The sequence below is a fragment of the Lycium barbarum genome, chromosome 7 (genome assembly GCF_019175385.1).
Source record: "Lycium barbarum isolate Lr01 chromosome 7, ASM1917538v2, whole genome shotgun sequence".
NCBI lineage: Eukaryota > Viridiplantae > Streptophyta > Magnoliopsida > Solanales > Solanaceae > Lycium > Lycium barbarum.
In genome coordinates, this window is record NC_083343.1 from 129,634,188 (window position 1) to 129,649,695 (window position 15,508).

The window sequence follows — 15,508 nt, forward strand, 5'->3', positions numbered from 1 at the left end:
GTCAAAAAAAAAAAAAAACAGAATTAGAATAGTTCGTATTGGCCAAACTTTAAAATACTGCTTAATTACTAGGAGCTTGCCCATAAAAACTAAACTATTTTTCACTTTATTTGGAATTTTTGAAGTTAGAGTTGCGTTTGGTTATAGTTTTTTGCAAAGAATATTTGGTTGTTTGAATATACTGAAAGTGAAAGCAGAATTTTAGCTATTTTTCAAATTTCAAATAAAGTAAAGGTTAGTAACATGGCCTTTAACATATGAGATTAATAAGTAAAATACGAAAATTTGATAGGACCATTATCTTCTGTTCACATTATAGGTGGTTATAGAAAATCATTTCTTCAATTATAAGGTGTGATGAATACTATACTATGTAAATTCAAAAGTCTAAATGTTAGGGATGAAAATCGTTTGCAATCTCAACTTTACTTTAAAAATCAAATATCTTCTTTAACTTCGAACGATAGACATCATCCCCTTTATCAAAAGTATCTTAATATTCACTCCCATAATTCATAAAGTGTTGAAAAATCATATACTTAATCTTGTTCGCGTTATTAAATAAAAAATATAATCTTATATCTACTTCTGGAAAAAAAAGGAAAGAAAGAAAAACAAACACATTAATATAGGAAAATTTAAAGGGGAAATAACTTAGTAGTTGTAGCGATTCTAGTGGGTGCTACAGGGAAGAGCAATTCAGCCAAAAGTATAAAGAAAATGAAGAAGGTGACTATTGCCCTGTTCAACATTTTTCTCAAGCACAAAAACAAAAAAAAAATAGCTTTTTGTTTTATGAGATTGGCGAGTAGTGTAAATTTATAGAGAAACAGGGCTCAGTTGCACTGGCCTCTTAATTTGGGGAAGTTTTATAGGGACTTCCATTGGCTCAAAAAGACAAGTCTTTCTCTTACCACAATTTGTTTTACAATTTTCAAAATTAAACAGCAAAAGGTCATGTACTTAAATTCTACTGTTTATTCCAAGAAAGTTCAAACTTTTCGAAAGTGACTTTAGTTCTTTCTTCGTGGATTTCTTAACATTTACTATAAATAAAAACACAATAAATTTTTTCAAGGAAGAGAAGTGAAAAAGGTAAATTTAAAGAGGAAAAAGAAAATATGCAAGCTTGTTGACACCAAAACATGCACTCCTTGAGAAAGTTTACTGAAGGATTGTAAGCGGCACCTAACGAGCTATTGACACTCGCCAAACGATCTTTTAACCCCAATGTGCCATAAAAATAATAAAACATACTCCTTCCGTTTCAAATTATTTATCGTGATTATCAGAAATAGTTTTTTCAAATTATTTGTCGTTCTATAAGTTGAAGACACAATTAATTACTTTTTTCCCATTTTACCCTAGTAGAATTTTATTAGTAATGGAGATGACACATAAATAGAGTAAACATTTACTTGTCGTGGTTACTAAAAATAGTTATCTCAAATTATTTGTCGTTTTAGGAGTTTAACGCACAATTAATTATTTTTTCCCCATTTTACTTTTAGTAGAATTTTGTCATTAATGAAATGACACATAAATAAAGTAAATATTTAATGGAGAAAGATTATAATTGAAATATAAATAAGGATAAATTTAGTCAAATACCCCTCCTAAATGATACAGTATAACTTAAGGGGCATATAAAGTAAAAACGCGACAAATAATTTGAGGTGGGGGAAGTATAGTGGAGTTTCGAACTGACTCCATCGTCAAATACATGCAGATAAAGCATCAAATGGCCTCGTACCATCATATATGTACTAGTTTATATGTAAACAAAAAAAATAAAAAATAAAACTTAAGAAACAGTTTGGCTCGAGGTCGTCAATATATCAAAATTAAGTTAAAGTTTCGACAGGGGATATCGTATCATAACATTTGTTTAAAATTGACTTACTGCTCTTTTAAAATGGGAATGCTAACTTCCTTGAATAATAATTTTTCAGTGAGGTAGAAAATTTTAATATAGTACAAGAAAAAAAAATTATTGTTGTCATATTTTTCCCTTTTGCTCCAAAATCTTTTGTGAGGTTAAGCTTTGGTGAAGTCAAAAATATTTTGTTAATTTTTTTTAAAAGGTGCTTATCTGAGTTGAGGTGTATCATGTATGGCAACTTTTAAGGAATAAATTAAGTACTTTTAAATGCTAATATAAATTGTCTTTCAGAAGCTGAAAATAGTAACTTTTCCCCAAAAATATTTTTAGACATTGACCAAGCGCAAAATACTATTCTACAACAAACATATTTTTTTCAAAAAACACATCTAACAGAAAACACTTTTCAAAAATAAGCAAATATTGAAAATTTGATCGAACAAGCAATGAATTTAACTTCCTTCATCCCAATATACTACAGTACTTATCCTACTTCAACTTTGATTTGCTATGCACTCGTTTGGCCTTTAATCATGAAATGAAGCAGTTAAGATTGTGGGAGTATATATTGTTTTTCAATAATCGGAAGGTTAATTTGAATTTTCTCTTACTCTAAAATACTTTTGGCATTTGCTTGGCCACATAAGAAAAAATAACCGATGACTAACTAATGCAACTTTTTGGTTGGCCGCATAAAAAGAAATATATATATCTCTGTACAACTAATGTAGTGTTTGGTTGTCCGTATTAAATAATATCCACATTATGTAATAGAAAATTTATGTATTATCTTATTTGGAATAAGAATATATATCTATATATTATAAGAGAACAATGACATTTTTTTAGCAACCCCCACGTAACAATCCTTCATTATTAATTTTCGAATAACATATGAACCAAACTGGTAATGGTTCACATGCTTTATTGATTTATTAGAAACTTGTATACACCAAAATTCATAAATAATTTCAACTTTTTTGCTACGTAAAATTTCCTGCGCATCTAGAAACGAGTCAATGAGTTCTCGTTGTAAGCTAGATAGATGAACTCATCATTCTTGTTATTGTTGTTGTTATTGTTACCGGAGAACGATAACGGAATTTTCGTTGCCTTTCATCCATTTGGACCTGAAGGGCTGGAATGTTTCCGACTGCTAATACGGTCCTGAAGAGTCGGTTTCACTGTCATAAAAAAAAAAACAGAATTAGAATAGTTCGTATTGGCCAAACTTTAAAATACTGCTTACTTTAAGTAGGAGTTTGCCTATAAAAACTAAACTATTTTTCATTTTATTTTGAATTTTTGAAGTTAGAGCTGTGTTTGGTTATAATTTTTTGTAAATAATATTTGGTTGTTTGAATGTACTGAAAGTGAAAGCAGAATTTTAGCTGTTTTTCAAATTTCAAATAAAATAAAGGTTAGTAACATGACCTTTAGCATATGAGATTAACAAGTAAAATACGAAAATTTGATAGGACCATTATCTTCCGTTCACATTACAGGTAGTTATAGAAATCATTTCCTCAATTATAAGGTGTGATGAATATTACACATGTAAATTCAAAGATCTAAATATCAGGGGTGAAAATCGTTTACAATCTCAACTTTACATTCAAAATTCAAATATCTCCTTCAACTTGGAACGATAGACATTCTCTCCTTTATCAAAAGTATCTTAATATTTACTCCCATAATTCATAAAGTGTAGAAAAATCACATACTTAATCTAGTTCGCGGTATTAAATAAAAAATGTAATCTTATATCTACTTCTGGAAAAAAAAAGGAAAGAAAGAAAAACAAACACATTAATATAGGAAAATTTAAAGGGTAAATAACTTACTAGTTGTAGCGATTCTAGTGGGTGCTACAGGGAAGAGCAATTCAGCCAAAAGTATAAAGAAAATGAAGAAGGTGACTATTGCCTTGTTCAACATTTTTCTCAAGCACAAAAACAAAAAACAAAAATTAGCTTTTTGTTTTATGAGATTGGCGAGTAGTGTCAATTTATAGAGAAAAAGGGCTCAGTTGCGCTGGCCTCTTAATTTGGGGAAGTTTTATAGAGACTTCCTTTGGCTCAAAAAGTCAAGTCTTTCTCTTAAATTCCACAATTTATTTTACAATTTTCAAAATTAAACAGCAAAAGGTCACGTCAAGACTTAAATTCTACTCGGTTTATTCCAAGAAATTTCAAACTTTTCGAAAGTGACTTTAGTTCTTTCTTCGTTTCTTAACATTTACTATAAATAGAAACACAATAATTTTTTTCAAGGAAGAAAAGTGAAAAAGGTAAATTTAAAGAGGAAAAACAAAATGCAATTGAGCTTGTTTACACCAAAACATGCACCCCCTGAGAAAGTTTACTGAAGGATTGTAAGCGGCACCTAACGAGCTATTGACACCCGCCAAACGAACTTTACCCCCAGTGTGCCATAAAAATAATAAAACATACTCATTCCGTCTCAAATTATTTATCGTGATTATCAGAAATAGTTTTCTCAAATTATTTGTCGTTCTATAAGTTCAAGACATAATTAATTACTTTTTTCCCATTTTACCCTAGTAGAATTTTATCAGTAATGGAGATGACACATAAATAGAGTAAACATTTTCTTGTCGTGGTTACTAGAAATAGTTATCTCAAATTATTTGTCGTTTTAGGAGTTCAACGCACAATTAATTATTTTTTTCCCATTTTACTTTTAGTAGAATTTTGTCATTAATGAAATGACACATAAATAAAGTAAACATTTAATGGAGAACGATTATAACTAAAATATAAATAAGGATAATTTTAGTCAAATACCCCTCCTAAATAATACAGTATAACTTAAGGGGCATGTAAAGTAAAAACGCGACAAATTATTTTAGGTGGGGGAAGTATAGTGGAGCTTCGAACTGTACATGCAGATAAAGCATCAAACGGCCTCGTACCAGTTTATATGTAAACAAAAAAAAAATAATAACTTGAGAAACAGTTTGGGTCGAGGTCGTCTATATATTAAAATTAAGTTAAAGTTTCGACAGGGAATATCGTATCATAACATTTGTTTAAAATTGACTTACTGCTTTTATAAAATGGGAATGCTAACTTCCTTGAATAATAATTTTTCAGTGAGGTAGAGAATTTTAATATAGTAGAAGAAAAAAAAATTATTGTTGTCATATTTTTCCCTTTTGCTCCAAAATCTTTTGTGAGGTTAAGCTTTGGTGAAGTCAAAAATATTTTGTTAATATTTTTAAAAAGGTGCTTATCTGAGTTGAGGTATATCATGTATGGCAACTTTTAAGGAATAAATTAAGTACGTTTGAATGCTAATATAAATTGTCTTTCAAAAGTTGAAAATGGTAACTTTTCCCCAGAAGTATTTTTAGGCATTGACCAAGCACAAAAATACTATTCTACAACAATTTTTTTTTTTTCATAAAACACATCTAATGGAAAACACTTTTCAAAAATAAGCAAATATTGAAAATTTGATCGAACAAGCAATGAATTTAACTTCCTTCATCCCAATATACTACAGTACTTATCCTACTTCAACTTTGATTTGCTATGCACTCGTTTGGCCTTTAATCATGAAATGAAGCAGTTAAGATTGAGGGAGTATATATTGTTTTTCAATAATCGGAAGGTTAAGTTAAATTTTCTCTTACTCTAATATACTTTTGGCATTTGCTTGGCCACATAAGAAAATATAACCGATGAATAACTAATGCAACTTTTTGGTTGGCCGCATAAAAAGAAACATGTATATCTCTACAACTAATGTAGTGATTGGTTGTCCGTATTAAATAATATTCACATTATGTAATAGAAAATTTATGTATTATCTTATTTGGAATAGGAATATATATATATCTATATATTATAAGAGAACAATGACATTAACTAAGTAATCCCCACGTAACAATCCTTCATTATTAATTTTCGTATAACATATAAACCAAACTGGTAATGGTTCGCATGCTTTATTGATTTATTAGAAACTTGTATACACCAAAATTCATAAATAATTTCAACTTTTTTGCTACGTAAAATCTCCTGCGCATCTAGAAACGAGTCAATGAGTTCTCGTTGTAAGCTAGATAGATGAACTCATTATTCTTGTTGTTGTTACCGCAGAACGATAACGAAATTTCCGTTGCCTTTCACTCATTTGGACCTGAAGAGCTGAGATGATCCCGACTGGGCATACGATGGACATGAGGAGTCCATTTCACTGTCAAAAAAAAAAAAAATAGAATTAGAATAGTTCGTATTGGCCAAACTTTAAAATACTGCTTACTATAAGTAGGAGTTTGCCCATAAAAACTAAACTATTTTTCACTTTATTTGGAATTTTTGAAGTTGGAGTTGTGTTTGGTTATAATTTTTTGTAAATAATATTTGGTTGTTTGAATGTACTGAAAGTGAAAACAGAATTTTAGCTGTTTTTCAAATTTCAAATAAAATAAAGGTTAGTAACATGACCTTTAACATATGAGATTAATAAGTAAAATACGAAATTTGATAGGACCATTATCTTCCGTTCACATTACAGGTAGTTATAGAAAATCATTCCCTCTATTATAAGGTGTGATGAATATTACACATGTAAATTCAAAGATCTAAATATTAGGGGTGAAAATCTTTTACAATCTCATCTTTACATTTAAAATTCAAATATCTCCTTCAACTTAGAACGATAGGCATTCTCTCCTTTATCAAAAGTATCTGAGTATCCGCTCCCATAAAATTTCGAAATATCACATACGTAATCTTGTTTGCGTAATTGAATAAAAAATATAATCTTATATCTACTTCTGAAAAAAAAATAGGAAAGAAAGAAAAACAAACACATTAATATAGGAAAATTTAAAGGGGAAATAACTTACTAGTTGTAGCGATTCTAGTGGGTGCTACAGGGAAGAGCAATTCAGCCAAAAGTATAAAGAAAATGAAGAAGGTGACTATTGCCTTGTTCAACATTTTTCTCAAGCACAAAAACAAAAAAAAATTAGCTTTTTGTTTCATGAGATTGACGAGTAGTGTCAATTTATAGAGAAAAAGGGCTCAGTTGCACTGGCCTCTTAATTTGGGGAAGTTTTATAGAGACTTCCTTGGGCTCAAAAAGTCGTCTTTCTCTTAAACTTCACAATTTATTTTACAATTTTCAAAATTAAACAGCGTCAAGACTTAAATTTTACTCTGTTTATTCCAAGAAATTTCAAACTTTTCGAAAGTGACTTCAGTTCTTTCTTCGTGGATTTCTTAACATTTACTATAAATAAAAACACAATAATTTCTTTCAAGGAAGAGAAGTGAAAAAGGTAAATTTAAAGAGGAAACAAAAATGCAATTGAGCTTGCTTACACCAAAACATGCACTCCTTGAGAATAAGAATATATATCCATATATTATAAGAGAACAATGCCATTAACTAAGTAATCCCCACGTAACAATTCTTCATTATTAATTTTCGTATAACATATGAACCAAACTGGTAATGGTTCACATGCTTTATTGATTTATTAGAAACTTGTATACAGCAAAATTCATAAATAATTTCAACTTTTTTGCTGAGTAAAATTTCCTGCGCATCTAGAAACGAGTCAATGAGTTCTCGTTGTAAGCTAGATAGATGAACTCATTATTCTTGTTATTGTTGTTGTTATTATTACCGGAGAACGATAACGAAATTTCCGTAGCCTTTCATGCATTTGGACCTGAAGGGCTGAAATGTTCCCGACTGGGCATATGATGGACCTGAAGAGTCCGTTTCACTGTAAAAAAAAAAAACAGAATTAGAATAGTTCGTATTGGCCAAACTTTAAAATACTGCTTACTTTAAGTAGGAGTTTGCCCATAAAAACTAATCTATTTTTCACTTTATTTGGAATAGGAATATATATATATCTATATATTATAAGAGAACAATGACATTAACTAAGTAATCCCCACGTAACAATCCTTCATTATTAATTTTCGTATAACATATAAACCAAACTGGTAATGGTTCGCATGCTTTATTGATTTATTAGAAACTTGTATACACCAAAATTCATAAATAATTTCAACTTTTTTGCTACGTAAAATCTCCTATGCATCTAGAAACGAGTCAATGAGTTCTTGTTGTAATCTAGATAGATGAACTCATCATTCTTGTTATTGTTGTTGTTATTGTTACCGGAGAACGATAACGAAATTTCCGTAGCCTTTCATGCATTTGGACCTGAAGGGCTGAAATGTTCCCGACTGGGCATATGATGGACCTGAAGAGTCCGTTTCACTGTAAAAAAAAAAAACAGAATTAGAATAGTTCGTATTGGCCAAACTTTAAAATACTGCTTACTTTAAGTAGGAGTTTGCCCATAAAAACTAATCTATTTTTCACTTTATTTGGAATTTTTGAAGTTGGAGTTGTGTTTGGTTATAGTTTTTTGCAAAGAAAATTTGGTTATTTGAATGTACTGAAAGTGAAAGCAGAATTTTAGCTGTTTTTGAAATTTCAAATAAAGTCGGAAAAAAATCGGGAAAAAAGTGAATAATTCTCATGGCCAACGGGTATGTTTTTTTTTTTGTCAAAATTCCCTAGTAATTTGTGTTTTACTAATTGATTTGAAAAGTATGTTTGCCTATATTAGGCACCAATTTGTGCCTGATTAAGGTTTCAAAAGTGCTTTTAGGAAAAAACTATTTTTCAACTTTTGAAAACAGCTTCTGCTAGAACTTTGACCAAACACCTCAACTCTCTTAAATAAACACTTTTAACTTCCCGAAAGCTTGGCCAAATAGGCTAAAACATGTGTTTGAACATTACTGTACGTTCAATTAACAGTGTGAATTCAAAGATTTAGTTGTTTATCAATTACAGTATAATTTCTAGCTTTATATTTGTAGTTACAACGTGATAATGACATAAATAGATATTTGTAATTGAAGTATACGTTTTCTATATCAAACACATTAACATAGCAAATCAAAAGGAAGAAATAACTTACTGAATTTATCCGTTCTTGTGGGTGCTACAGGGAAGAGCAATGCAGCCAAAAGTATAAAGAAAATGAAGAAGGTGAGTGTAGCTTTGTACAACATTTTTTCCCTCAAGCACTAAAAATAATTACTCAGCTTTTATCATATGAGATTGACGAGTGTCATTTTTGTAGGGAAAATCAAAAAAGATGGGCTAAATTGCAGTGGCCTCTACTTTGGTTCAAAAAGTCAAAGTCTGGCACTAAAGTCCACCATTATTTTTTTTTTCAAAATTAAACAGTAAAAGGTCATCATGGATATCAATTCTAAGTTTTTCAAACTTTTCGAAAGTGACTTTAGTTCTTTGATCTTCATAGTTGTTCTTAATACCCCTACTTACTAAACAAAAACGCAATAAGGAGAAAGGGATAATAGTGTGATTGCTTCCTCAATTATCTGTAAATTTTGATTTTAATGTGTCATGAATTGTAAGTCAATTAAAGCTAAATATCTGAATAGATTGTAAGATAAGACATTTCAATTCTCCAAATGCCAATGACCATTCCACGAAATTGCAAGACTTGGACAAAATTGCATCTGGCAAAGACATCCCACTAAATTGAATAAGGTAAAGACTACTAAAATCTTTTTAACTACATAGCGAGTGGGATATATTTTTTTTTTTTTGGGGGGGGGGGGGGGGGAGGAGGGAGTTACCGGGGCAGCAGAATACTTGTATACCAAATGTGCTTTATTTTCTTTGTACATTAAATAAAAATATTTTAAAAGTTATTTGTCTCACTAATCCGAATTTATACGGAATAATTCCCCTTAACATAAGAACATTTTTTTTTAAACTCCTTGAATTCCTGCCTCGTCCTCCATGTTCTCGTTTTCTCTTCCTCTCTTGGGTTGGAATAATATTTGAAATTATAGATGTTTTCCCGTCTCTAATTTAAAAAGAACTTAATGGATCGAACTCATATGTTGTACCATCCCCACCCCTTACCTCTTTCTCTTTTATTTGTTCCACACGAAGAACTAGAGATATACAAATACAAGGTGGGGTTCGACCTCTTATCAAGGTGAAAATTCAGATAGTCAAACAAACTAAACTACCAAAATTTCCCCGCATGCAATGCTTAAAAGATGGAAAAAGCTTACTGTAAGCCATAATTTCTCGTCACCTAATTAAAATTTTAAGGCAAGAAAGTCTTACCTTAAATTAGTTTATGAATGATACAACACAATTTAGTCTTCTATGTTAAAAATAAAAATTCCCAATTCACTTTCATACCAATCTTGATCTTGATTCCCCATTTTACAGCCTATTGAAAAAATTTCACTTGAAGTGGAGCTTCCATACTTCTCTTAAATTAGAGGAACCATCTGTAACCTCAGCAACCAGTGAAGCTGCTAATATACCTGATGAAGGAAAAATTCATTTGAGGTTAATTTCTTGTTGAAATTCTAAAACAAGCAGCTCAACAGCCACGGAAATAATGAGAAGGGTTCACAGCAACGACGAGAGAAAAGGAACAACGATCGATGACTACAATCAAACCTCTCTATAACAGCGTCATTTGTCACGATATTTTTTGGTTGCTATAGCAAAATGTTGTTGTAGAAACATATAATATAACATAACATGAAAATTGACATATGTATACTTCCTAAGACAAACTGACTGAAACAGAAGGAGTAACTGATAAATCACCTTAGGAAGTATAATATATGTCAACGTTCTAAGAATGAGAGTAAAAGTAAGCAGATCAGCTCACCGTCTTTCTCCACTATGGAAATAAATCGCCTTGATCCACCACCGACACCAAAATAATACTTCTTTGCAGCTAGATATACAACTCCATGAGGACTACGTAAACACTGCACAAAAAGAAAAGAAAAAATGGAAGGAAAGCAATAGCTCAGACAAGAGGTAACTCACTGATAAAACTAAAATTAGAAGTTCATCAACCAAAACAAACCTTTTTAACAAGTTTGTATAGACCAGGTAGAGTAGAAACTGAGTAAACAGTCTCTGCCATTAAAATTATATCATAACCGGCAGCCTCATCAACTGTTTGGCTGTTTTTTGTGTCACCGTCATCAGCAGGCACATGAGGAAGAATCTGATGAGCTTCGTTCCAATCACTTGCAAAGAAGCGAACTTCGGGACTATTATTGTCATCTGTGGCTGACAAGTTTTGTTGAATATTGGCATTGACATTTGGAATTGTTAGGCATTGCAGCACCTCGGCGTTGAAGTCCTGAAAGTGTACAGCACAAGCACCCTGGTACACCAAAAGCAAAAAGCTTAATCAAGAGAACCATGAGACAATTAATCGAAAATTAATTAAGGGATTTATGAACCTTAAGGCAGGCGAAGATACCAGGAAGACCATGACCACAACCAAGCTGAAAAAGAAAATATGAAAGAGAGGCAACAAGATTAATAAGGGAAGATAATTACAAGAGTCAAAGTTCGTTCGCAAATCTAAAACTATTAGGGTGTTGATCCCTCCACGATAATCGCAACTGAAAGCTAAAAGTGATAATAACAGTAACCATTACCAACTCTCATATAAATGAGGGAATTGACATACATTTTAATAGGAAATCAACATTTCCACGAGCAAGCACAATATTGAACTTAACAGTTTCTGTTCAATCAAACAGTAAACATACACGGAAAAATAAAAACTTAAACTGAAAAGGCGAAAAAACAAACAAACTACGGAAAACACTTTCTCAAGTGAAAAACCTGAAGTCTAGTAAAAAGGGACCGATCTGAGATGCAAAATTTCCTCTCCTAGAGATTGTGTCTCTGGGTATTCAATAGTAACTTATAGTGATCATAGTCAGCAAGCACTTGCACAAGTGTAGTATAAAAGAGAATCACCCATCTAATAGCTCTTTCTTTGGCAGAATTATGTGACTTATATAGGGAAAGAAAAAAAACTACTTTAGTATGCTTACAAACAATAGACCTTTTTACAAATCAGACATCATTTTAACTAAAACTGCAATGAGAAGGTAAATGTAAAAAAAACTAATGCCAAGAGCGGATTTAATAAGTTAGGATTAGCAGTGTGTAGGCATAGCAAACAAGATCAAAGATTCGCCTCCACATTAGGAACCCGCCTCTAAAACTCTTTTTCCAGCCAATGATAATTGCCCGCTTTGCATCTCAGAGTTCAGAGTCTTAACTAAATCTAATGAGCCTTCCCACAATTTCAGCCCACCTGCAAAATAAGAATAACACAAATGAAAATATCAGTCATCTAGGTGCACTTCACATCCTAATTAGTGATCAGTAAGCACTACCATAGCTTTCCTCTAATAGACTTGCCAATAATTAGTGTCTAACTAGGAGATGACAAGCGTAAAATTTCTGTAATGAGTCTTTTTTTTTTTAAACAAGGTTTTTTTTTTTTTTAGCTATAAGTTAATTCATTATTTAATTAACTATGCCTCAATTTCATATCAAGTTGGGTCAACTATATGAACTTTCTATATCCATTTTACTATACTAATTAACCATGCCTTAATTTCATATCAAGTTGCAGATAAATTGTTTGAGAAAAGAAGTGATTTGGTGAGTTAGTAAATGGTCTCCTAAAATTACACATAAATAAACCTCACATAACTTATGTAAGGCACAAAGTGAAAATTCTCTTATTAAACTGAGAGCTATTTTATGAGTATTATTCTATATTCTCCTTGTGTTGATAGAATGACCACATTGTGATGATGCAATTTGTTCACAAGGCACTATAAAAAACAGCCAACATATGCTGATATCTTCTCATTATTGTGAATGATGAACAATGGCGTAGCCCTGAGGTGTGTGCCTGGGAACACAGGTGCATTTTGGTCTTTTTGTTTTGAATTTACTGGACCTGAATGTACTTGTCTTCTCAGGTCACGCCTTTGGGGTCACCTTGTTTTTTTATGTTTCTCCTTCAATTCTTTTTATTTTCCAATTTGAATTCCACAATCATTATTCTTTACATATATAGCTTGTGAGATTTCCACTCTTTTACAAAAAATCGTCTACGAATGCTACTCGATCAAGGTATTGTCATCTCATTACTAAAATTTTCCAATTGAATGAAGTTCACATAATTCATGTTGAGGTATCAATAGTTGTAATAAGCATGAAGGAGATAAAATGGAGGGGGAAAAAAAATTCACATACCTTCATATTTGCCAGGGATTAAATCTGAATTAGACAACCCGAATACTTCCTTTGTACTAACCCTTCCCTAACAGAGAAGTAAGCAATAGTTAAAGCAACTAAAACTAACTGAAGCCAAATCGTTTTTGAGCTCATCAAATGATATATCTAAGCCTGGTAGCCCAGTAAGCCCATAATATTTACACAAAAAGCTCAACAAATTGAATTTAGATTGAAAAGGTCCATTATTTCCAACCAAGAAAAAAAATACTTTTAAGAATTCTTGTTGCTACCATTATTCTACGTTGTCAAAGAAGTGTTTATTTATCAAATTAGCGATGAAAAAAGATCCTTGCCAAATGAGCGCTTATTTATCAAATTAGCCCATTCTTTCAACTTAAAACTTGAATATGAAACTTGCAAAACAGCTTTTAGGAGTTATTCAAGTTTTCACTCACAAAACTTCAACTTCCAAATATCTTTTTTTCAACTTAAATTCAAGTAATTTTTTTTTTTCAAATATCAACCAATTCATGTCCAAAGGCCTACTAAGTGTTTAATCAAAACAAGTTATTTGAAGTAAAAGTTGGCATCTTTGTAAAGGAAAAAATGACTGAACTTTTTGCACATTAAAGAGTTAATAAAATCATAGAACTAATCATACCTTGAGCAAAGTAAGGCCATCCAAGTCTACAGGCTCCACATTGAACTCCAAATTTGATGAAACCTACACCCCCAAAAAAAATCAAAAAAAAATCAGAATCTTAATTTTTAAGCCTCTCCAAAAAACAGAAACATATTCATTACATAACTAAATACTACCTTCATACTACCTTCGCCTCAACTTATGTGACACTTTAGTCCGTTCTAAAAAGAATGACATAATCCTATATTTAGTAACAATTTTAACTTTAAAATGCTTATTTTATTCTTAATGAGATACTCTCTCCTTTTCAATTTGTTTGTCTAACTTTCCTTTTTAATATGCTTAAAAAAGAATGTCACTTTCTATATTTAGTAACTTTTATACACCCAACATTCCACATGACACATTTAAGACCCCAAGATTCAAATAACATTTTAGTACATTACACACATACTCCCTCCGTTTCAATTTATGTGAACCTATTTGATTGAACACGAAGTTTAAGGGAAAAAAAAGAAAGACTTTTGAACTTGTGGCATAAAATGAGACACATATATTTTGTGTGCTATAAATTACTCCCTCCGTTCACTTTTACTTGTCCACTTTCGCATATCAAGAGAAAAACAATTTATTTTTCCTAGTTTACCCTTAGCATTAATTATTCATTCTAAATCATTTTCCAACTCCATTAGCAAGTCATGCACCAATTAATATGGGTATTATAGTTCTTAAGGGATGTGCAAAATTCACAGTGGATAAGTAAAAGTGAACGGAGGGAGTAATGCATAAGGGTAAATTGTTTTAAATATGGAAAGAGCATTTTTTTTGGACGAATTAAAAAAAAATATGTTCACATAAATTGAAACAAAAATATTTTTATTTTCTTAAACTTTGTGCCGAATCAAATTAAGAAAAAATAAATTGCAATGGAGGGAGTAATATTTTTTATGACACAGGACCCGCAGTTGCTATTTTTGAGTGCGTACAGGATAAACCCAGCTCCTGTATAAAAAAGGAGGGAGTAATATATAGACACACAAATATGTGTATGGCTTATTTAAGACCTGAATGTTCACAAATATTCTTTTTTTTTTTTCCTTAAAACTTGTATTAAGTGAAACATAATCACATAAATTAGGACTAAGGGAATAATTAATAAAATTATGTACTACAATATGGTGTTGTGTATTTTGTATAAAAGAGAGTGTGTACCTGTGAAGGAAGTACTTCAACACAAGGAGGTGGTGGTGGAAGAGGTTTTTCTGGGCCATCAAGAAATCCTAACCCGAACCCGAACCCGGATTGGGTTTTTTCATCAAATAGACGAAATGGGTCGGGTCGAGTAGCTGATGTGTTCGTCTCCATAGCCAAAAAGCTTCAGTTTGAGCTTTCAGTTTTGACTGCAACTGATGGAAGTCACGGTGGCTATTTTTGTAAATGGACTAATCTTAAACGGGCCTTCTTATTGGGCTTTTAGTTTACGGATACTACCATTTTCAGGCCCAGAGTAAATCATTGTGTACTGTTTATACTGATAGTGATTAAGTATTTTTTTTTAGTTATTATAGGGATAGAAAATGTACATTTCACAAGTGTTATTGCTAATTAAAAAAATCGCTATTTGGTCGGTGAATATTTTTTAGCACTATTTTTTCTTTTTTTCAAAAATATTACTCGTCCCTCTCAATTTATGTGACACCATTTAATTAAGAACGCAGTTTAGGAAGAAAGGAATTTTAAAAAAAATTTATGGTCTAAAAGTAAGAAAGAAATGACCGTTACATTGTGACATAGCCGGAAGGGAACATCTTTTTTGAGCGCCAATTATTGACTGTAGTGTTTATGTA

At 31.3% G+C, this 15,508-nt stretch overlaps 1 protein-coding gene and 3 long non-coding RNA genes across 4 annotated transcripts; all 4 read right to left on the reverse strand.

Annotated features, from left to right (window-relative positions):
• Nucleotides 1-2,701: 2,701 nt before the first annotated feature.
• Nucleotides 2,702-3,911, reverse strand: LOC132604397 (uncharacterized). Its single transcript, XR_009568710.1, has 2 exons — nucleotides 3,727-3,911; nucleotides 2,702-3,066 (listed from the first exon to the last, which is right to left on the reverse strand). It is a non-coding gene; the product is annotated as an uncharacterized LOC132604397 (long non-coding RNA).
• Nucleotides 3,912-5,804: 1,893 nt separating this feature from the next.
• On the reverse strand, nucleotides 5,805-7,060 carry LOC132602646 (uncharacterized). The gene is made up of 2 exons (XR_009567847.1): nucleotides 6,762-7,060; nucleotides 5,805-6,106 (listed from the first exon to the last, which is right to left on the reverse strand). It is a non-coding gene; the product is annotated as an uncharacterized LOC132602646 (long non-coding RNA).
• Nucleotides 7,061-7,263: 203 nt separating this feature from the next.
• Nucleotides 7,264-9,224, reverse strand: LOC132602647 (uncharacterized). Its single transcript, XR_009567848.1, has 2 exons — nucleotides 8,868-9,224; nucleotides 7,264-8,155 (listed from the first exon to the last, which is right to left on the reverse strand). It is a non-coding gene; the product is annotated as an uncharacterized LOC132602647 (long non-coding RNA).
• Nucleotides 9,225-10,004: 780 nt separating this feature from the next.
• Nucleotides 10,005-15,083, reverse strand: LOC132604398 (uncharacterized). Its single transcript, XM_060317892.1, has 8 exons — nucleotides 14,874-15,083; nucleotides 13,680-13,742; nucleotides 13,037-13,103; nucleotides 11,980-12,080; nucleotides 11,209-11,253; nucleotides 10,824-11,129; nucleotides 10,620-10,722; nucleotides 10,005-10,263 (listed from the first exon to the last, which is right to left on the reverse strand). Exons 1-8 carry the CDS (start codon nucleotides 15,024-15,026, stop codon nucleotides 10,181-10,183), a joined length of 921 nt encoding a protein of 306 aa, XP_060173875.1. The 5' UTR covers nucleotides 15,027-15,083; the 3' UTR covers nucleotides 10,005-10,180.
• Between the last annotated feature and the right edge of the window lie 425 nt (nucleotides 15,084-15,508).